This window comes from Euprymna scolopes, chromosome 24 (assembly GCF_053919585.1).
Source record: "Euprymna scolopes isolate OS-2025 chromosome 24, ASM5391958v1, whole genome shotgun sequence".
Taxonomy (NCBI): domain Eukaryota; kingdom Metazoa; phylum Mollusca; class Cephalopoda; order Sepiida; family Sepiolidae; genus Euprymna; species Euprymna scolopes.
Window position 1 is genome coordinate 55,308,439 of NC_136505.1, and position 24,012 is coordinate 55,332,450.

General features: G+C 44.5%; 2 protein-coding genes across 2 annotated transcripts in view; one reads left to right on the forward strand and one right to left on the reverse strand.

Moving 5' to 3' along the window:
* LOC145246709 (tetratricopeptide repeat protein 21B-like) overlaps positions 1-24,012 on the reverse strand; it is a 1,013,541-nt gene that overhangs the window by 957,604 nt on the left and 31,925 nt on the right. The window contains exon 2 of the mRNA XM_080108443.1: positions 21,691-21,820. Coding sequence (XP_079964569.1) covers positions 21,691-21,820 — 130 coding nt within the window. The remainder of the gene's footprint in view (positions 1-21,690; positions 21,821-24,012) is intronic.
* LOC145246710 (uncharacterized) overlaps positions 1-24,012 on the forward strand; it is a 54,052-nt gene that overhangs the window by 13,885 nt on the left and 16,155 nt on the right. The window lies entirely within an intron of this gene.

The following is a 24,012-nucleotide window of genomic DNA, read 5'->3' on the forward strand; positions in this document are numbered from 1 at the left end:
GAGTAAGAACAATTTTCAACCTATATATTCAACAAATATTTGATCTACAGATTAGAAAATTTGTATATAGGGTATTCAGACATATGGAAATATATCTAGCATAATCTATCTATTATATCTCTAAAATTGAGAATGTGTGTGTGAGAGAGAGAGAGAGAACAATTTTCAACCTATATACTCAACAAATTTTTTTATCTACAGATTTGAAAATTTGTATATAGGGTATTCAGACATATGGAAATATATCTAGAGTAATCTATCTATTATATCTATAAAAGTGAGAATGCGTGTGTGTGTGAGAGAGAGCGACACAGAACAATTCTCAACCTATATATTCAACAAATTTTTTATGTACAGATCTGAAATATCACATTTGTATAGAAGTAGAAATCTTGATACCTACTCTGATACCTAATAAAAGAAAGGACACTCTTTAGGGCGGATTTTGATTATAACAAGTCACTAATTAGAAATTATAATAAACATTCTAATAATTTAAGAATTTTACCAAAATAAAATTGCATGGTAATCACCCAATTTCTGCCACAAAATTTTGATTGGCAGAACTCATAAACATAAAATATATATTTTCTAATTTCATCTTTTTTTTTTCTTTTTACATAATCTGGTTTGATGTTTTCCCAAATATTCAAATCACTATATTTTGCTGCTTAATATCAAATACAGCAACTGAGTTATTTTTATGCATCAAACAATTACATTTTCTCATTCATCCAAACTAATCACTGAACATCAATTTCATATTTTCTTCACTAAAATATTACTGTGCTTGATGTCATCAAGTGGAGCGGATCATTTTTTTTTTCATTTGTTCACACATTTTTCCAATTTATATATATTTTAAAGATTCTTAGCCTATGTCATTGCATACCAATCTGTTTATTAAAAGTTAAGGTTCACTGTAAACACATATGTTACACCAAAATAAAAACGCTTCAGATAATGTCTTGATATTCAATTCAGTTTCTCACATGACATCTTATGAAGTTAGTAGAAATGTTACAGACTTTTGAATCTCAAACACTTTCAATACTGTGCACTGATATTTTCTTTTTTGCAATATAAGCACATTCATGATTTTTTTTACAAACGTTAAAAACTTTCACATTGTGTAGCAATATACTGAAACAATTATAAAAATATTTGTTTTTATTTTGAATGATGCAGGGCATCTGAAGAGAGATTTTTCTAACAAAATGAAAGTATAATTTTTAGCAATAGGTATCTAGGAAAAGGCCACTACATATGTTATAAGTTCCAAATTTCCACAACCTGGCAAATACTGGTACATGCTAGCAAATTTAGATTTGCAATTACAAAATATGATTCTAATTTTTTCCTTTGCTCTTTATTCTAACACTACACTAAGTTTACTGTGTTATTTCGCTACAGTTGATATTGTGTAGAACAATAAGAAAATCATAGTGAACAATGCATTCAACAAAATTTCACACACATTTCTAGATACCTATATCTAATAAGTTCAAAAGAAAGGACACACTTAAGGAGGTATTTTGGTGGTCAAGTCACTAAAAAGAGATTAGCTGGTTTCCCGGCATAGCCCAGGATATAATAAAGATTGACTGAAATACATGTTCTAGCTGGTTTCTAGGCGTTGCCAGGGATGTAATATAGACACATTATGTTGTATATTACCTGTTCTCTTCTCCCTAAGGTAAAACAATTTCATATACATGCTGTAAATTACCTATGCTAGGGATAAAACATGAACAATATCAGTCCTAGGGTAGATAAAACAAATAATACATAGAGATGAAAGATTCCTCTCCCCTAAGAATAAAACATATGTTCAATATCTGCTTTTGTTTTTTCATTGTTTATACGGTCCCGAGCAACGCCGGGTAGCCCTGCTAGTCTATATATATAAAAGCCAAACGTCTGTGTATGTATGTATGTTTGTTTGTAACGCTAAAACTTTTGAAAGACGGAACCAAACTTGACAAATTTGGTATCATATCGAAGCCCCATCACCCGGATGACAAATATCGAAATTTCACGTCAAACGGACCACTAGAAGTTGGTCAACTGATCAGTTATGTTCGAGGGGGCCCCCAAAAAACCTGTCATTATCTATATATATAAAAGACAAATGTTTGTTTGTAACGCTAAAACTTGAGATGAAAGATTCCTCTCCCCTAAGAATAAAACATATGTTCAATATCTGCTTTTGTTTTTTCATTGTTTATACGGTCCCGAGCAACGCCGGGTAGCCCTGCTAGTCTATATATATAAAAGCGAAAATGTATGTATGTATGTTTGTGTGTCTGCTAAAAACTTTCGACAGACAGAACAAAAATTCACAAATTTGGTCTCATATGAAAGCCCCATTCTTTGGCCGAAAAATATCGAAAAATTGGCCCAAAACGTTAATTTTTTCACCCTGAAATCGACACTTTTCTACGGCGGGGGGGGGGCAGCAAAAATCGTCCTCTCATGACGAGATCGGTTCTACGCATGCGTCAGACGACGTCATAACCTGATTTAGTTTAAATATTTGAAGAACTGACACAATTTCATGTACGTCATGTTAGATTAGTTGGTGAGAGCGATAGGTCATTCATTATCTAAACGTTTTGGGTTCGAATCGTGGTGTTAGATGTCTTTTTTTTTCGAAGGTTTTTATTAACACCCCCCCCACCTCAGACCGACCACACACACCCAAAAACACCCGGGTACCCACCGATTTTTTAAATTTTAATATCGAAACAGGCTTATTTAAGCCATTTTTCACGTGTTTTTTTTTTTTTGCTTTTTATTTTTCAGATTTTTTAAAGCAGTTTTAACGTTCGTTTTTCTGTTTTCCTTCTTGTTTTTTGTTTTTTCCATTTTTACATTTAACGTTTGTTTGCCTTACGTTAGTTTTTTTGTGGGTTTTTTCGATGTTTTGATTACCCCCCCCCCACCGCCCGCTTTATTTTTCAAATAAGTTTTAACGTTCGTTTTTCTGTTTTCTTTTTTTACTTCGCTTATTCTTAGGTTTTCATTAACACCCCCCACCCCTGCCGACCACACAAACCCCCAAACACTCGGGCAACGCCGGGTACCCCCCCCCCGCTAGTCTTCTATAAATATAAAAGCGAAAATATATGTTTGTATGTATGTATGTATGTATGTGTGTTTGTATGTCTTGCAAAAGCTTTCCACACGGATTACGGATTTTCGCCAGATCAGTATCATTTTAATGTTCCAACCTTCGCCCGACAAATATCGAAAAATTGTCCAAAAACGTTAATTTTTTCACTCTAACATATTCAGTTTTCTACAGGGGAAGGGGGGTCAGCAAAAAAAAAAAAACATCCTCTCATAACGATTCTGCTTCTACGCATGCATCATACGACGTCGTAACCTGATTTACTTTAAATATTTGAAGAACTGACGCAATTTCGTCGACGTCGTCTTAGCTCAGTTGCTTAGAGCATGGCCTCATTACCTAACTGTTTTGGGTTCGAATCATATTGTGAGATGTCTTTTTTTTTTTCGATTTTTTAAATTTTAATATTGAAGCAGGGTTACTTAAGCCATTTTTCACATGTTTTCCAGATTTTTTAACGTTCGTTTTTCTGTTTTTTTTTACTTCGCTTATTCTTAGGTTTTCATTAACACCCCCCACCCCCACCGACCACACACACCCAAAAACACCCGGGCAACACCAGGTACCTCCCCCCCCCGCTAGTCTATAAATATAAAAGCGAAAATGTGTGTATGAATGTTTGTTTGTATGTCTCGCAAAAACTTTCCACACGGGTCATGGATTTTCGCCAGAGCAGTATCATTTTTAAAGTCCCAACCATCGCCCAACAAATATCGAAAAATTGGCTAAAAACATTAATTTTTTTACCCTAAAATCATCAGTTTTCTACAGACGGGACGTCAACAAAAACCGTCCTCTCATGACGAGTTCGCTTCTACGCATGCATAATACGACGTCGTAACCTGATTTAGTTTAAATATTTGAAAAACTGACACAATTTCGTCGACGTCGTTTTAGGTCAGTTGCTTAGAGCGTGGCCTCATTATGTAAAGGTTTTGGGTTCGAATCGTGGTGTGAGATCTCTTTTTTTTTTAATTTTAATATTGAAGCAGGGTTATTTAAGCCATTTTTCACATGTTTTTTTTTGGGGGGGGGTTATTTTTCAGATGTTTTAGCGTTGTTTTTCTGGGGTTTTTTACTTCGCTTATTCTTAGGTTTTCATTAACACCCTCCCCCCCCCCCCGCCCACACACACCTCCAAACACCCGGGAAACACCGGGTACCCCCCGGGGTTATTTAAGCCATTTTTCACGTGTTTTTTCGGGAGGGGGCGAGGTTTATTTTTCAGATTTTTTAAAGAAGTTTTAACGTTCGTTTTTCTGTTTTCTTCTTCGCGTTTTCTTTTTTTGTTTGTTCCATTTTTACATTTAACATCGTTTGTTTGCCTTACGTCAGTTTTTTTTTTTTGTGCGTGTGTTTTTTTTCGATTTTTTTTAAGTTTTAAAATATTTACTTCGCTTATTCTTATGTTTTGATTAACACCCTGCCCGAACACACACACCTCTAAATAGTTTAATATATATTCGGGTATAAAAGTTATTGTTTTAGTGAGGGAAGAAAATGGAGATTATTTTCATGGAAAATGGAGAATATTTCCATGGAACATGCATGCATAATGAAATAAAATAATGAAATAATAGAAAAGTCACCAGGTAACAAGTGCTACCTAAAACATAAACAGAGTTTGGTAAAAGAAATATTGGAGAAATACAAAATTTTATAACAAAACATTTTTATACAAGAAAAAGAATATAAAAGTAATTTTTCAGTCATGAAAATGTTCATAGTACAACACGTGTTTAAATAAAGAAGTTAAGTGAACAGTAGTTAGAAGTCAAAATGTTCATTGTGTGAATGTGTGTGTATTTGAGTATTTTACAGCATGGCACTGTATGTGTGTGTGTTTAGTTTTGTTCTTGTTAGTGAATGTATAAATGTGCGTGATAATTTGAAGTTGGTATGTGAGTCACTAAGTCAATTTGCCTTGTCACCTCAACCTCCAGGTCCCAAACATTTTGTAGGGAATACGTCCATAAGTTCCTTTCTGTAGGTGCAGCTGGTAAAGTCTGACTAGTTTTGTCTGTTTCTCTCCTTACTTTATAAGAGTTTCACATTTCGCACTGACTTATTACTTTTACATGCAGGTTTTATTTTTTTCGGTTCGGAGAGGGGGAATTTTCCTAGATGAAAATAGTTTTGTGGTCATATGTTCGTGTCATACTTATTAGCTTTGGGGGGCAAAGAGGAAAGCTAGAGAGAGAGGGAGAAAAAAAGAGATGGAGAGAGGGGCAAAAAGAGATGGAGAGAGGGGCAAAAAGAGATGGGAAAAAGAGAATTCGGAAGAGGGCAGAAGAGAAGAAGAGGAGAGGGGTGTAGGGACGCGAGAGAGAGAGGTAGGGACGTGGAAGAGAGAGAGAGATAGGAGGGACGCGCGAGATAGAGAGAGAGAGGAGAGACGCGCGAGATAGAGAGAGAGAGAGAGAGGAGAGACGCGCGAGATAGAGAGAGAGAGAGAGAGAGGAGAGACGCGCGAGATAGAGAGAGGAGAGACGCGCGAGATAGAGAGAGAGAGGAGAGACGCGCGAGATAGAGAGAGAGAGGAGAGACGCGCAAGATAGAGAGGGAGAGGAGAGACGCGCGAGATAGAGAGAGAGAGGGAGAGGAGAGACGCGCGAGAGAGAGAGGGAGAGGAGAGACGCGCGAGATAGATAGAGAGAGAGGGAGAGGAGAGACGCGCGAGATAGATAGATAGAGAGAGAGGGAGAGGAGAGACGCGCGAGAGAGAGAGAGAGAGAGGAGAGACGCGCGAGATGGAGAGAGAGAGAGAGAGAGAGGGAGAGGAGAGACGCGCGAGATAGAGAGGGAGAGGAGAGACGCGCGAGATAGAGAGGGAGAGGAGAGACGCGCGAGATAGAGAGGGAGAGGAGAGACGCGCGAGATAGAGAGGGAGAGGAGGGACGCGCGAGATAGAGAGGGAGAGGAGAGACGCGCGAGATAGAGAGGGAGAGGAGAGACGCGCGAGATAGAGAGGGAGAGGAGAGACGCGCGAGATAGAGAGGGAGAGGAGAGACGCGCGAGATAGAGAGGGAGAGGAGAGACGCGCGAGATAGAGTGGGAGAGGAGAGACGCGCGAGATAGAGAGGGAGAGGAGAGACGCGCGAGATAGAGAGGGAGAGGAGAGACGCGCGAGATAGAGAGGGAGAGGAGAGACGCGCGAGATAGAGTGGGAGAGGAGAGACGCGCGAGATAGAGTGGGAGAGGAGAGACGCGCGAGATAGAGAGGGAGAGGAGAGACGCGCGAGATAGAGTGGGAGAGGAGAGACGCGCGAGATAGAGAGGGAGAGGAGAGACGCGCAAGATAGAGAGAGAGAGGAGAGACGCGCGAGAGAGAGAGAGAGAGGGAGAGGAGAGACGCGCGAGATAGAGAGAGAGAGGGAGAGGAGAGACGCGCGAGATAGAGAGAGAGGAGAGGAGAGACGCGCGAGATAGAGAGAGAGGAGAGGAGAGACGCGCGAGATAGAGAGAGAGAGAGGAGAGACGCGCGAGATAGATAGAGAGAGAGAGGAGAGACGCGCGAGATAGAGAGAGAGAGAGAGGAGAGACGCGCGAGATAGAGAGAGAGAGAGAGGAGAGACGCGCGAGATAGAGAGAGAGAGAGGAGAGACGCGCGAGATAGAGAGAGAGAGAGGAGAGACGCGCGAGATAGATAGAGAGAGAGAGAGGAGAGACGCGCGAGATAGATAGAGAGAGAGAGAGGAGAGACGCGCGAGATAGAGAGAGAGAGAGGAGAGACGCGCGAGAGAGAGAGAGAGAGGAGAGACGCGCGAGAGAGAGAGAGAGAGAGGAGAGACGCGCGAGAGAGAGAGAGAGAGGAGAGACGCGCGAGAGAGAGAGAGAGAGGAGAGACGCGCGAGAGAGAGAGAGAGAGGAGAGACGCGCGAGATAGAGAGAGAGAGGAGAGACGCGCGAGATAGAGAGAGAGAGGAGAGACGCGCGAGATAGAGAGAGAGAGGAGAGACGCGCGAGATAGAGAGAGAGAGGAGAGACGCGCGAGATAGAGAGAGAGAGGAGAGACGCGCGAGATAGAGAGAGAGAGAGAGAGGAGAGACGCGCGAGATAGAGAGAGAGAGAGAGGAGAGACGCGCGAGATAGAGAGAGAGAGAGAGAGGAGAGACGCGCGAGATAGAGAGAGAGAGAGGAGAGACGCGCGAGATAGATAGAGAGAGAGAGAGGAGAGACGCGCGAGATAGATAGAGAGAGAGAGAGGAGAGACGCGCGAGATAGAGAGAGAGAGAGAGGAGAGACGCGCGAGAGAGAGAGAGAGAGGAGAGACGCGCGAGAGAGAGAGAGAGAGAGAGGAGAGACGCGCGAGAGAGAGAGAGAGAGGAGAGACGCGCGAGAGAGAGAGAGAGGAGAGACGCGCGAGATAGAGAGAGAGAGGAGAGACGCGCGAGATAGAGAGAGAGAGGAGAGACGCGCGAGATAGAGAGAGAGAGGAGAGACGCGCGAGATAGAGAGAGAGAGGAGAGACGCGCGAGATAGAGAGAGAGAGGAGAGACGCGCGAGATAGAGAGAGAGAGGAGAGACGCGCGAGATAGAGAGAGAGAGGAGAGACGCGCGAGATAGAGAGAGAGAGGAGAGACGCGCGAGATAGAGAGAGAGAGGAGAGACGCGCGAGATAGAGAGAGAGAGAGGAGAGACGCGCGAGATAGAGAGAGAGAGGAGAGACGCGCGAGATAGAGAGAGAGAGGAGAGACGCGCGAGATAGAGAGAGAGGAGAGACGCGCGAAGTAGAGAGAGAGAGAGGAGAGACGCGCGAGATAGAGAGAGAGAGAGGAGAGACGCGCGAGATAGAGAGAGAGAGAGGAGAGACGCGCGAGATAGAGAGAGAGATAGGAGAGACGCGCGAGATAGAGAGAGAGAGAGGAGAGACGCGCGAGATAGAGAGAGGAGAGACGCGCGAGATAGAGAGAGAGAGAGGAGAGACGCGCGAGATAGAGAGAGAGAGGAGAGACGCGCGAGATAGAGAGAGAGAGGAGAGACGCGCGAGATAGAGAGAGAGAGGAGAGACGCGCGAGATAGAGAGAGAGAGGAGAGACGCGCGAGATAGAGAGAGAGAGAGGAGAGACGCGCGAGATAGAGAGAGAGAGAGGAGAGACGCGCGAGATAGAGAGAGAGAGAGGAGAGACGCGCGAGATAGAGAGAGAGAGAGGAGAGACGCGCGAGATAGAGAGAGAGAGAGAGGAGAGACGCGCGAGATAGAGAGAGAGAGAGGAGAGACGCGCGAGATAGAGAGAGAGAGAGGAGAGACGCGCGAGAGAGAGAGAGAGGAGAGACGCGCGAGATAGAGAGAGAGAGAGAGAGGAGAGACGCGCGGGATAGAGAGAGAGAGAGGAGAGACGCGCGAGATAGAGAGAGAGAGAGGAGAGACGCGCGAGATAGAGAGAGAGAGAGGAGAGACGCGCGAGATAGAGAGAGAGAGAGGAGAGACGCGCGAGATAGAGAGAGAGAGAGGAGAGACGCGCGAGATAGAGAGAGAGAGAGGAGAGACGCGCGAGATAGAGAGAGAGAGAGGAGAGACGCGCGAGATAGAGAGAGAGAGAGGAGAGACGCGCGAGATAGAGAGAGGAGAGACGCGCGAGATAGAGAGAGAGAGAGAGGAGAGACGCGCGAGATAGAGAGAGAGAGAGAGGAGAGACGCGCGAGATAGAGAGAGAGAGAGGAGAGACGCGCGAGATAGAGAGAGAGAGAGGAGAGACGCGCGAGATAGAGAGAGAGAGAGGAGAGACGCGCGAGATAGAGAGAGAGAGAGAGGAGAGACGCGCGAGATAGAGAGAGAGAGAGAGGAGAGACGCGCGAGATAGAGAGGGAGAGGAGAGACGCGCGAGATAGAGAGGGAGAGGAGAGACGCGCGAGAGGGAGAGGAGAGACGCGCGAGATAGAGAGGGAGAGGAGAGACGCGCGAGATAGAGTGGGAGAGGAGAGACGCGCGAGATAGAGAGGGAGAGGAGAGACGCGCGAGATAGAGAGGGAGAGGAGAGACGCGCGAGATAGAGAGGGAGAGGAGAGACGCGCGAGATAGAGAGGGAGAGGAGAGACGCGCGAGATAGAGAGGGAGAGGAGAGACGCGCGAGATAGAGTGGGAGAGGAGAGACGCGCGAGATAGAGTGGGAGAGGAGAGACGCGCGAGATAGAGAGGGAGAGGAGAGACGCGCATGATAGAGAGAGAGAGAGGAGAGACGCGCGAGATAGAGAGAGAGAGAGGGAGAGGAGAGACGCGCGAGATAGAGAGAGAGAGGGAGAGGAGAGACGCGCGAGATAGAGAGAGAGGGAGAGGAGAGACGCGCGAGATAGAGAGAGAGGAGAGGAGAGACGCGCGAGATAGAGAGAGAGAGGAGAGGAGAGACGCGCGAGATAGAGAGAGAGAGGAGAGGAGAGACGCGCGAGATAGAGAGAGAGAGAGGAGAGGAGAGACGCGCGAGATAGAGAGAGAGAGAGAGAGGAGAGATGCGCGAGATAGAGAGAGAGAGAGAGGAGAGACGCGCGAGATAGAGAGAGAGAGAGGAGAGACGCGCGAGATAGAGAGAGAGAGAGGAGAGACGCGCGAGATAGAGAGAGAGAGAGGAGAGACGCGCGAGATAGAGAGAGAGAGAGGAGAGACGCGCGAGATAGAGAGAGAGAGAGAGGAGAGACGCGCGAGATAGATAGATAGAGAGAGAGAGAGGAGAGACGCGCGAGATAGATAGATAGAGAGAGAGAGAGAGGAGAGACGCGCGAGATAGATAGATAGAGAGAGAGAGAGAGAGGAGAGACGCGCGAGATAGAGAGAGAGAGAGGGAGAGGAGAGACGCGCGAGATAGAGAGAGAGAGGGAGAGGAGAGACGCGCGAGATAGAGAGAGAGAGGGAGAGGAGAGACGCGCGAGATAGAGAGAGGAGAGGAGAGACGCGCGAGATAGAGAGAGAGAGAGGAGAGGAGAGACGCGCGAGATAGAGAGAGAGAGAGGAGAGACGCGCGAGATAGAGAGAGAGAGGAGAGACGCGCGAGATAGAGAGAGAGAGAGAGGAGAGACGCGCGAGATAGATAGAGAGAGAGAGAGGAGAGACGCGCGAGATAGAGAGAGAGAGAGGAGAGACGCGCGAGATAGAGAGAGAGAGAGGAGAGACGCGCGAGATAGAGAGAGAGAGAGGAGAGACGCGCGAGATAGAGAGAGAGAGAGGAGAGACGCGCGAGATAGAGAGAGAGAGAGGAGAGACGCGCGAGATAGAGAGAGAGAGAGGAGAGACGCGCGAGATAGAGAGAGAGAGAGGAGAGACGCGCGAGATAGAGAGAGAGAGAGGAGAGACGCGCGAGATAGAGAGAGAGAGAGAGAGGAGAGACGCGCGAGATAGAGAGAGAGAGAGAGAGGAGAGACGCGCGAGATAGATAGAGAGAAAGAGAGGAGAGACGCGCGAGATAGAGAGAGAGAGAGGAGAGACGCGCGAGATAGAGAGAGAGAGAGGAGAGACGCGCGAGATAGAGAGAGAGAGAGGAGAGACGCGCGAGATAGAGAGAGAGAGAGGAGAGACGCGCGAGATAGAGAGAGAGAGAGGAGAGACGCGCGAGATAGAGAGAGAGAGACGCGCGAGATAGAGAGAGAGAGAGGAGAGACGCGCGAGATAGAGAGAGAGAGAGGAGAGACGCGCGAGATAGAGAGAGAGAGAGGAGAGACGCGCGAGATAGAGAGATAGAGAGAGAGAGAGGAGAGACGCGCGAGATAGAGAGAGAGAGAGAGGAGAGACGCGCGAGATAGAGAGAGAGAGAGAGGAGAGACGCGCGAGATAGAGAGAGAGAGAGAGAGGAGAGACGCGCGAGATAGAGAGAGAGAGAGAGGAGAGACGCGCGAGATAGAGAGAGAGAGAGAGGAGAGACGCGCGAGATAGAGAGAGAGAGAGAGGAGAGACGCGCGAGATAGAGAGAGAGAGAGGAGAGACGCGCGAGATAGAGAGAGAGAGAGGAGAGACGCGCGAGATAGAGAGAGAGAGAGGAGAGACGCGCGAGATAGAGAGAGAGAGAGGAGAGACGCGCGAGATAGAGAGAGGAGAGACGCGCGAGATAGAGAGAGAGAGAGGAGAGACGCGCGAGATAGAGAGAGAGAGAGGAGAGACGCGCGAGATAGAGAGAGAGAGAGGAGAGACGCGCGAGATAGAGAGAGAGAGAGGAGAGACGCGCGAGATAGAGAGAGAGAGAGGAGAGACGCGCGAGATAGAGAGAGAGAGAGAGGAGAGACGCGCGAGATAGAGAGAGAGAGAGGAGAGACGCGCGAGATAGAGAGAGAGAGAGAGGAGAGACGCGCGAGATAGAGAGAGAGAGAGGAGAGACGCGCGAGATAGAGAGAGAGGAGAGACGCGCGAGATAGAGAGAGAGAGAGGAGAGACGCGCGAGATAGAGAGAGAGAGAGGAGAGACGCGCGAGATAGAGAGAGAGAGAGGAGAGACGCGCGAGATAGAGAGAGAGAGAGGAGAGACGCGCGAGATAGAGAGAGAGAGAGGAGAGACGCGCGAGATAGAGAGAGAGAGAGGAGAGACGCGCGAGATAGAGAGAGAGAGAGGAGAGACGCGCGAGATAGAGAGAGAGAGAGGAGAGACGCGCGAGATAGAGAGAGAGAGAGGAGAGACGCGCGAGATAGAGAGAGAGAGAGGAGAGACGCGCGAGATAGAGAGAGAGAGAGGAGAGACGCGCGAGATAGAGAGAGAGAGAGGAGAGACGCGCGAGATAGAGAGAGAGAGAGGAGAGACGCGCGAGATAGAGAGAGAGAGAGAGGAGAGACGCGCGAGATAGAGAGAGAGAGAGGAGAGACGCGCGAGATAGAGAGAGAGAGAGGAGAGACGCGCGAGATAGAGAGAGAGAGAGGAGAGACGCGCGAGATAGAGAGAGAGAGAGAGGAGAGACGCGCGAGATAGAGAGAGAGAGAGAGGAGAGACGCGCGAGATAGAGAGAGAGAGAGAGGAGAGACGCGCGAGATAGAGAGAGAGAGAGGAGAGACGCGCGAGATAGAGAGAGAGAGAGGAGAGACGCGCGAGATAGAGAGAGAGAGAGGAGAGACGCGCGAGATAGAGAGAGAGAGAGGAGAGACGCGCGAGATAGAGAGAGAGAGAGGAGAGACGCGCGAGATAGAGAGAGAGGAGAGACGCGCGAGATAGAGAGAGAGAGAGGAGAGACGCGCGAGATAGAGAGAGAGAGAGGAGAGACGCGCGAGATAGAGAGAGAGAGAGGAGAGACGCGCGAGATAGAGAGAGAGAGAGGAGAGACGCGCGAGATAGAGAGAGAGAGAGGAGAGACGCGCGAGATAGAGAGAGAGAGAGGAGAGACGCGCGAGATAGAGAGAGAGAGAGGAGAGACGCGCGAGATAGAGAGAGAGAGAGGAGAGACGCGCGAGATAGAGAGAGAGAGAGGAGAGACGCGCGAGATAGAGAGAGAGAGAGGAGAGACGCGCGAGATAGAGAGAGAGAGAGGAGAGACGCGCGAGATAGAGAGAGAGAGAGGAGAGACGCGCGAGATAGAGAGAGAGAGAGGAGAGACGCGCGAGATAGAGAGAGAGAGAGGAGAGACGCGCGAGATAGAGAGAGAGAGAGGAGAGACGCGCGAGATAGAGAGAGAGAGAGGAGAGACGCGCGAGATAGAGAGAGAGAGAGGAGAGACGCGCGAGATAGAGAGAGAGAGGAGAGACGCGCGAGATAGAGAGAGAGAGGAGAGACGCGCGAGATAGAGAGAGAGAGGAGAGACGCGCGAGATAGAGAGAGAGAGGAGAGACGCGCGAGATAGAGAGAGAGAGGAGAGACGCGCGAGATAGAGAGAGAGAGGAGAGACGCGCGAGATAGAGAGAGAGAGGAGAGACGCGCGAGATAGAGAGAGAGAGAGAGGAGAGACGCGCGAGATAGAGAGAGAGAGAGGAGAGACGCGCGAGATAGAGAGAGAGAGAGGAGAGACGCGCGAGATAGAGAGAGAGAGAGGAGAGACGCGCGAGATAGAGAGAGAGAGAGGAGAGACGCGCGAGATAGAGAGAGAGAGAGGAGAGACGCGCGAGATAGAGAGGAGAGACGCGCGAGATAGAGAGAGAGAGGAGAGACGCGCGAGATAGAGAGAGAGAGGAGAGACGCGCGAGATAGAGAGAGAGAGGAGAGACGCGCAAGATAGAGAGAGAGAGGAGAGACGCGCGAGATAGAGAGAGAGAGGAGACACGCGCGAGATAGAGAGAGAGAGGAGAGACGCGCGAGATAGAGAGAGAGAGGAGAGACGCGCGAGATAGAGAGGAGAGACGCGCGAGATAGAGAGAGAGAGGAGAGACGCGCGAGATAGAGAGAGAGAGGAGAGACGCGCGAGATAGAGAGAGAGAGAGGAGAGACGCGCGAGATAGAGAGAGAGAGGAGAGACGCGCGAGATAGAGAGAGAGAGGAGAGACGCGCGAGATAGAGAGAGAGAGGAGAGACGCGCGAGATAGAGAGAGAGAGGAGACACGCGCGAGATAGAGAGAGAGAGGAGAGACGCGCGAGATAGAGAGAGAGAGGAGAGACGCGCGAGATAGAGAGAGAGAGGAGAGACGCGCGAGATAGAGAGAGAGAGGAGAGACGCGCGAGATAGAGAGAGAGAGAGGAGAGACGCGCGAGATAGAGAGAGAGAGGAGAGACGCGCGAGATAGAGAGAGAGAGGAGAGACGCGCGAGATAGAGAGAGAGAGGAGAGACGCGCGAGATAGAGAGAGAGAGGAGAGACGCGCGAGATAGGGAGAGAGAGGAGAGACGCGCGAGATAGGGAGAGAGAGGAGAATCGCGCGAGATAGGGAGAGAGAGGAGAGACGCGCGAGATAGAGAGAGAGAGGAGAGACGCGCGAGATAGAGAGAGAGAGGAGAGACGCGCGAGATAGAGAGAGAGAGAGGAGAGACGCGCGAGATAGAGAGAGAGAGAGAGGAGAGACGCGCGAGATAGAGAGAGAGAGAGAGGAGAGACGCGCGAGATAGAGAGAGAGAGAGGAGAGACGCGCGAGATAGAGATAGAGAGAGAGAGAGGAGAGACGCGCGAGATAGAGAGAGAGAGAGGAGAGACGCGCGAGATAGAGAGAGAGAGGAGAGACGCGCGAGATAGAGAGAGAGAGGAGAGACGCGCGAGAGAGAGAGAGAGGAGAGACGCGCGAGATAGAGAGAGAGAGTGAGGAGAGACGCGCGAGATAGAGAGAGAGAGGAGAGACGCGCGAGATAGAGAGAGAGGAGAGACGCGCGAGATAGAGAGAGAGGAGAGACGCGCGAGATAGAGAGAGAGAGAGAGAGGAGAGACGCGCGAGATAGAGAGAGAGAGAGAGGAGAGACGCGCGAGATAGAGAGAGAGAGAGAGAGAGAGAGAGAGAGGAGAGACGCGCGAGATAGAGAGAGAGGAGAGACGTGCGAGATAGAGAGACGCGCGAGATAGAGAGAGAGAGGAGAGACGCGCGAGATAGAGAGAGAGAGAGGAGAGACGCGCGAGATAGAGAGAGAGAGAGGAGAGACGCGCGAGATAGAGAGAGAGAGAGAGAGAGAGAGAGGAGAGACGCGCGAGATAGAGAGAGAGAGGAGAGACGCGCGAGATAGAGAGAGAGAGGAGAGACGCGCGAGATAGAGAGAGAGAGGAGAGACGCGCGAGATAGAGAGAGAGAGGAGAGACGCGCGAGATAGAGAGAGAGAGGAGAGACGCGCGAGATAGAGAGAGAGAGGAGAGACGCGCGAGATAGAGAGAGAGAGGAGAGACGCGCGAGATAGAGAGAGAGAGGAGAGACGCGCGAGATAGAGAGAGAGGAGAGACGCGCGAGATAGAGAGAGAGAGAGAGAGGAGAGACGCGCGAGATAGAAAGAGAGAGAGGAGAGACGCGCGAGATAGAGAGAGAGAGAGAGAGAGAGGAGAGACGCGCGAGATAGAGAGAGAGGAGAGACGCGCGAGATAGAGAGAGAGAGAGAGAGAGGAGAGACGCGCGAGATAGAAAAAGAGAGAGAGGAGAGACGCGCGAGATAGAGAGAGAGAGAGAGAGGAGAGACGCGCGAGAGAGAGAGAGGAGAGATGCGCGAGAGAGAGAGAGGAGAGACGCGCGAGATAGAGAGAGAGAGAGAGAGGAGAGACGCGCGAGATAGAGAGAGAGAGAGAGAGGAGAGACGCGCGAGATAGAGAGAGAGAGAGAGAGAGGAGAGACGCAGTAGATAGAGAGAGAGAGAGGAGAGACGCGCGAGATAGAGAGAGAGAGGAGAGACGCGCGAGATAGAGAGAGAGAGAGAGGAGAGACGCGCGATATAGAGAGAGAGAGAGAGGAGAGACGCGCGATATAGAGAGAGAGAGAGAGAGAGGAGAGACGCGCGAGATAGAGATAGAGAGAGAGGAGAGAGGCGCGAGATAGAGAGAGAGAGAGAGAGAGAGAGGAGAGACGCGCGAGATAGAGAGAGAGAGAGAGAGAGGAGAGACGCGCGAGATAGAGAGAGAGAGAGGAGAGACGCGCGAGATAGAGAGAGAGAGAGGAGAGACGCGCGAGATAGAGAGAGAGAGGAGAGACGCGCGAGATAGAGATAGAGAGAGAGAGAGAGAGAGAGAGAGGAGAGACGCGCGAGATAGAGAGAGAGAGAGACGCGCGAGATAGAGAGAGAGAGACGCGCGAGATAGAGAGAGAGAGAGAGACGCGCGAGATAGAGAGAGAGAGAGAGGAGAGACGCGCGAGATAGAGAGAGAGAGAGAGGAGAGACGCGCGAGATAGAGAGAGAGAGAGGGGAGAGACGCGGGAGATAGAGAAAGAGAGGGGAGAGAGTCGGGAGATAGAGAAAGAGAGGGGAGAGAGTCGGGAGATAGAGAGAGAGAGAGGGGAGAGATGCGGGAGATAGAGAGAGAGAGAGGAGAGATGCGGGAGATAGAGAGAGAGAGAGGAGAGATGCGGGAGATAGAGAGAGAGAGAGGAGAGATGCGGGAGATAGAGAGAGAGAGAGGGGAGAGATGCGGGAGATAGAGAGAGAGAGGGGAGAGATGCGGGAGATAGAGAGAGAGAGGGGAGAGATGCGGGAGATAGAGAGAGAGAGGGGAGAGATGCGGGAGATAGAGAGAGAGAGGGGAGAGATGCGGGAGATAGAGAGAGAGAGGGGAGAGATGCGGGAGATAGAGAGAGAGAGGGGAGAGATGCGGGAGATAGAGAGAGAGAGGGGAGAGATGCGGGAGATAGAGAGAGAGAGGGGAGAGATGCGGGAGATAGAGAGAGAGAGGGGAGAGATGCGGGAGATAGAGAGAGAGAGGGGAGAGATGCGGGAGATAGAGAGAGAGAGGGGAGAGATGCGGGAGATAGAGAGAGAGAGGGGAGAGATGCGGGAGATAGAGAGAGAGAGGGAAGAGATGCGGGAGATAGAGAGAGAGGGGAGGAATGCGGGAGATAGAGAGAGAGGGGAGGAATGCGGGAGATAGAGAGAGAGAGGGGAGGAATGCGGGAAATAGAGAGAGAGAGGGGAGGAATGCGGGAGATAGAGAGAGAGAGGGGAGGAATGCGGGAGATAGAGAGAGAGAGGGGAGGAATGCGGGAGATAGAGAGAGAGAGGGGAGGAATGCGGAAGATAGAGAGAGAGAGGGGAGGAATGCGGGAGATAGAGAGAGAGAGGGGAGGAATGCGGGAGATAGAGAGAGAGGGGAGGAATGCGGGAGATAGAGAGAGAGAGGGGAGGAATGCGGGAGATAGAGAGAGAGAGGGGAAAGATGCAGGAGATAGAGGAGAGATCCGGGAGATAGAGATAGAGGAGGGATGCGGGAGATAGAGATAGAGGAGGGATGCGGGAGATAGAGATAGAGGAGGGATGCAGTAGATAGAGATAGAGGAGGGATGCAGTAGATAGAGATAGAGGAGGGATGCGGTAGATAGAGATAGAGGAGGGATGCGGTAGATAGAGATAGAGGAGGGATGCGGTAGATAGAGATAGAGGAGGGATGCGGTAGATAGAGATAGAGGAGGGATGCGGTAGATAGAGATAGAGGAGGGATGCGGGAGATAGAGATAGAGGAGGGATGCGGGAGATAGAGAGAGGAGGGATGCGGGAGATAGAGAGAGGAGGGATGCGGGAGATAGAGAGAGGAGGGATGTGGGAGAGAGAGAGAAAGAGAATGGGTAAGAGGGAGAGACAGTGGGTAAGAGAGAGAAAGAGAGAAAAACAAGCACTCACATGAGGACAACCACTGTCAACAATTTTGCCTAATCTCTCTCTGTCTGTGCCTAAAACTAAAACATTCTGTGAACAAATTTCTTTCCTGGAACTTCCTGCTTGTGAAACTTTATACCACAGGGCTTCCTTCTAGCTGACTACAGCATGGTTATTTTCAAGTTCAATTAAAACAAGTTCTTGTTAACCGATTCCCTGAAATAATCAAATTCTACTCAATTTCCATCAACTACTGATCATTATGGTCTTGTCTCATTGATCATCTGACACTTTCTTTCTTTCTCCTTCCCTTTCTTTCTACCTCTCTTTTCTACCTTCCCCTCTCTCTTCTTTATTCTTTAATAGCCTTTGGGCCTTGATAAGCAGTGACTTCTTTGTACAATGTGTCAGTCAGTCTTAAAAAGTTTTTTTTGGCAAATTAGAGTAGTACCTCCTCCCACACACACTTTTATTTTTTCCCTCATTTTTTTTTTTTATGAATTGACATCAATTAGATGCTGAGCTTTTAGATTATTACACAAAAATTTGAAAAAGTGTTGTTTTAAAAGATTCCATCATTTAAACTTGCATGATCTTTAATGGAACCGGTTTGAACTTTTAAGAGATAGAAGTTTAAAAATTTATTTCATTTGTGCACCGTTTTAACAGAGAGTGTGGAAAAAATTAAAATGTTATCTAGATTGTAAATACTCACATCCTAGCACATCCCATGTTAAAAGAAATGCACACAGATAGAATGAAATTAAGTATATAAAACAAAAAAAAAAATCAGTAATTATAAAATTAATTTCTTTTTGGTAAAAGAATTGTGGAATAATTTCATGAGAAAAATGATTAATTGTTATATTGCAATCTGTTTCAGTGAAATAGCAGTCAGCTATATGAAGGCTTACTGTCTGCAGTGATAATATTTTTTTGGTAATGTGTGGATACAACAGCCTAGAAAAACAAAATGGCCACTGAATTTGAGTTTTATGTAAAAACTGAAACTGAAAGAAATCCTGACTCTACATATAAATTATATATTTGGTAAGAAAAGTTTTGTTTTGCTCAAGTAAACGACAAAATCTTTCTTTCGAATATTTCCATCTCCAACCATCAACTGACTGCGAATAACGGTTCAATGCACATTTTAAATTATAGATCTCATACCTCCAAGAATTGACTATTAACTTGACAATCTATTAAATCACTTCAAAATTTCCAGACAGCTTTATGAATAGTTGGAATATTGTTATTTCTTCAGTCCGCATGAATTCATTGTCATAAACATGTTTTACAAGATTTGTTGGACGCATTCTAAGAATTCAGTGGCCATTTTCTTTCTAGGCCGCGTTAAAGGAAAACAATACTTAGAGTGATAAACTTGATTGAAGTTTCTTTTATAAAGTATTTTTTTTTACTTGTTGCTAACTTCAATTTTAATAATTTTTTTTTTCTTTTTAATTTTCTTATCTGGTTCTAGCTTGGGATGCCAGATATTCAACCGCTATCTCATATTCCATCCGAGAGATCTTTTTAATATTTTAACCATCTCTAACTACAATTGTTTGTATTTCTCTTGCGTTTGGTCCACCGGCTATATTTGCAAAGTAGTTTTAGAAATTCTGTTTTATTACTTGGGTTGCTTCTAATTACTGGATTGATAGAGATCTTCTTAGGATTCCAGTTTATTTTCATATCGTACATAATATGTTGGTATTTTGTTATCTTTTCCCTCTCAGCATCATTGGTGACATTTACTTGTACTAAGGTTGCTTCTTTCTCCTTGTTACATATATCACTTTGTCACGTTTAATCAGTATTGACCAGATCTGTGAAGTTGAAATTGAGGAATGACTCAGGAAATTAATTGCTGGAGAAGGCTGTGAAAATTATCCGACTGACTTGGAAAAAAAGATTTTATTAAATGATACATGAAAAAAATAAAGAAAATAGGTATTTATATATCATAATAGGATATCAAAATAATGTATTTTAAGTTAAAAACAGTTAATCATGAAAACTTTATAAAATAACCAAAGCATTTTTGAAACCTTAAAAACTTTTAAAACTCTAAAAACTGGGAAAAAAAAAAAAAAAAAAAAAAAAAAGGAGGGAGGGCTAAATATTTATTCTTAAAAACTCCAGAAAGTTTAAAGGCTTTCAAATCCACCCCACCCCACCAAACCTCAAAAAATCTCACTAGAAATCATTCCAAACTCCAGAAATATGAAAAAATAAGAACAGCTATTCTTATTGGGGCTTTTAACAATGAAAATACTATTTTAAATTAAATCCCAACATTACATTTCTGAATTTTTTAGACAAAGGTTTTGAGTATTTGTATTCTTCGGACTACTGTTCTCATCTTAAGTGTAGTTTCACAATGTTTCAGTTGATGTAACAACCGACCCTCTTCAGGTGTACCTTGTCAAACTCAGGAATCTTCACAGAATTTTGAATAAAACCCTTTTTTTAATCTATGGGGGTATGCTTTCATTCTGTCAACCATGACTGTGTAGAAGTACTAAGTAATTTGTAATTGTATCTTGAGTGTCATCTGCAATGAAAAACTTTCAACCTCCACAAGAATTTTACCAAGTACTTTATGCATAATGGCTCTTCAAAACAGAAACGTTCTGAAAATAATAGTCAAGATAAGAACAGTAATCCAAAGATTACAAATAATATAAATAAATCCCAACAAATAGAAAAATTCACTTTCACAGATGTAAGGATGCATATTAAAAAGATAAAATAGAAATTTTCAAATATAGAATATCATCTAGGTATATTATTATTTGATTCTACATGAAACCACACAGGCAAAGGGAGACAACTCTTCCTGCAATCTATGCCGGTCACAGTAAAATTTATTAAAACGCATTGTTCCTATTTACTTGTGTCCCTACAAGGGGAGAGTTAGACACAAGATCAGTTTTTAATGTGGAGAGATTCCAGCTCCCCAAAATTATAGCAACTCTTAATTGTTGGAATTTGAAGTATCTTAAATAAATTGTTATTTTCAGAATAGGTTTTCTGGAGTTTGGAATGATTTCTTTTGGGGCGGAAATTTGAAAGACTTTAAACTTTCTGGAGTTTTTAAGAATAAATGTTTAGCCGGTTTTGTTTTTTTGTTTTTTTTTTTAGCTTTTAGAGTTTTAAAAGTTTTTTATGTTTAAAAATGTTTTTGGTAATTTGATAAAATTTTCATGATTAACTGTAAGAAAAGATTTGTAAGAAATAATTTCCACTTATGATGCTTGATATGGTCTGATCTTCTGTAACACAATAATGCATATATACATGTGTGGCGCATTTGTACAGTATCAGACTGCGGATACTGATGTCACGAGTTCGATCCTAACCTATGCTGTCGACGGCTAGAAACATCCATGTCCATATGTATACTTTTATGCATGTAAATAATATTTAATAAAAATATGTCCCATAAATAATAAGGGCGATCCATTCATATATACATGTGAATAACACAAAGAACTTATAGTTCTTAAAAAACGGCTAAGGTAGCAGAAAAAATAAAACTAACAGCATTTTGAAGTTGTTAATATCGCTAAAAAAAAGTAGCAAGGGGCTTCTCTCTTTGCAAATGGTCTTAGATTTCGCTGTAAGAATTTTGGATGCATTTAAAATAAGATGCGTCCTTTCAATCAATACGTTTCATAATGAAACTAAACTTTTTAGCTATATAAATATATAACGTGCAAAAGTTATAGACTATTGGCATAGAATGAATGCTTTATGCGAAATTGATACGATTACATTTGTGCTCATTTTTAGATTAAATACTAATCCCTAAATGTGCACTGGATACCATAATACTTAATTTGCTGCACATTATCATAAAGGTCCCAACAAAATTTTAACCAGATCAACTGAGTAGTTGCTGAGAAAACTTCTAGAGTAAATGTGGTATTGTGGTGAATAACCACTATTCATCGTTAAATGTACATTGAACGGATACCATAATACTTAGTTTGCTATACCTTATCATAACAAAGGTTTATACAAAATTTAGAGCCAGATCGTTACAGTAGTTTTCAAGAAAAAGTGAAATAAACAAACAGATAGACAGACTAAGAGAAATATAATATAGCTTATTACTAGGGCTATGACAAGAGAATATTCTTTTCATTATTTTGACTCTCGAGTATATATCAGTTAATATCTTATGTTTTTAGATAGAATGATGTGGTTTTCAATAGATTTACTGCATCTGTGTCGGATATATACTCGAGAGTCAAAACAATGATAAGAATATTCTGTTGTCATAATCCTACTTATTACTATTTCAAGCTGAAGCATGATGGGTCAAAAGACAGAATCTCCCATAAAGATGTGAGGACATATCTAAGAACAGATATTGATAAACAAAATTTATGAATGGTTCCATGATAATGAGCAATTACCAAAACGAAACAAGAGAACTGACTCACCTTGGAGAAGGATAGCAAAACCCTTGAAATACTTGAGCACTGAATCATTGCCATATTTAGTAAGTCCTTCTGCAGCTGCTTTCTCCATGTGGCAATAGAATTGTTGACGGCAATAATAATTGATTTTATCCTACAAAAGAAACAAAAAAACATTGTGCGTATGTTAATAAAGACGCAACAAAATCTTGGTTAAATGGTCACATTTGTGGGTTAAAAATGCATTTTTTATCATAAGAATGAAAAATATTTTTGTAAAATAATATAAATAAAAATTCAAAATGACACGATTCACATTTTTGTTTAGTACAAAACTGCAGCAATTTAATTAATAAATTAATTTTGAAACAAATTTATAATAATTATACATTGAGTAATCACGTGGAAATTACATGGCAGTTTTTTTTTCATTGAAATCAATGTTTTGAAGGTGTTATCTATTATGACCCTATGCTGATAAGTATAGATTATGTTAACTAGTATGAATTATAAGCCATTTTAGTTTTAAAAGAGAAAAGAAACATTATTCCAAACAAATTTGCAGAATAAATCCAGAGAAGATTTGAATCGTAAAAGTTCGCAAATAAAGACGAACAACAGAGTTCCTTCCCATGTGAAGTCGAAAAGTTATGTGCAGGAAACCTAAGAGATTTGTTGGAATTTTTTTTATACCAATAATGGTGCACCCCTCCCCACCCCCGTTTACATTTATTATTTTTTATCTGGTTCTTGTATTTGATTTTTTGTATTTCGTATCTTTTTGTGATTCTTAGTTTCGTACATTTTGGGTTTGTACGAAACTCCCTTTAATTTGGAGAAAAGGGAAATGCTAGCTCCGTGATGACGTCACAAGCCCAGTGCAAGATTCGCCCTCTTTTGAAATTCCGCCGATGTGCAGATTGGACGTTCGTTTCATTGCCCGGCGCTGAAAATGGAATTTTGACGAGCCTCCTTCAAATAAGAAAACCCGGCAAGAATACTCCGGGTATACAACGAGGCATACTTCTGAAATCCATCTGCATGTCTACGGTTTGCACGCAAATGGAGGAGAGAAAACTCTAAAAGGACTTTAAACGAAAAAAAAAGAAAAAGGCACGTGCCTGACTGGCTTTCAATTTGTGAGTACACTCCTAAAATTTATTTCATACGAGAGTGTGATTAGGAGATACTATTTTGCATCTTATTGTATTCGTTCATGCATATGATATCTTCATTATAAGAACCAGTGTTATTTTCTTCATTATATGTTACCTTGGCGTTTTTTAAATTTAATGCCCGCAAAGGGAAAAATTTGCAACTAATTTTATTATGAATAAAATCTCTTCTTCGTTTCAAAACAAGACCTTTATATTTTATTCTCCCCCCCCCTTTTTATTCCATGCTGTTATTTTTTTTTTCAGGTTAGTTACTTTAGCGTCAAATTTATCTGGAAGCAAGATAAAATTCTGACATTTTGCAAAGTTTTTATTCTCTTTCTCGGAACACTTGAAAAATAAAATATAATATTCCTTTTTCATCGAGATACATTTTAATTCTCTCTCTGTAAATGCACTTGGCAAATTTTGTCCCTATATTAAATGAATTTTGCAAATTGTTTTCCCCCATTAAATACATTTAGCAAATTTTTGTCCCTTATTTGGGACACTTTGAAAATTAAGTGTACCTTTTTCTAATCGAGATACGTTTTAATTCCTTTTCTTTCAAGTTAAGATTAAATTTAACCTCTTGAAATTTCTGTTACCTCCCCTACCTGACACTATCAACTTGTCTCCTAGATTCGTACAACTGCTGTGAATTTCTTCCGTTATTTAAAAGGCATTTTCCAAATTTATTTTCCCTTATTTAGAAGTATTTTGTACATTTACTGCTTTTATTTTAAGGCATTTTGTAAGTTTTCTTCCGTTGTTTAAATTCATGTCCCTTATTTCGGGGTACTTTTCAAATTAAGTATATCTTTCCTATATCGAGACCAGTTTTATTCTCATTCTGTCAGTGCGTTACTTAGCTAGGGCTTATTACACTCCTATCACTGGCCCACTTGTTGACTCTTTCTATAACCTCCCCGCACCCCACGTCTGTATTTAGAGCCGGCCCATAGAGATCTTTCAGCCAGTAAATTCCCTTCCCACTTAAGTTGTAACTTAGCGCATCTGTTTACGCTCCTCTAAAATGCGATGACTACTATGTCCTGAGTTTAGAAACATTCGCTTGACAAAAATTCCCGAATTTAACATAGTACGTCTGTACAGGGACTGGAATGTTTTATTTTGTTTATTCTTGAATTTAGCATTTTTATGTCTAATGTCTTCATTTATATCTAATATA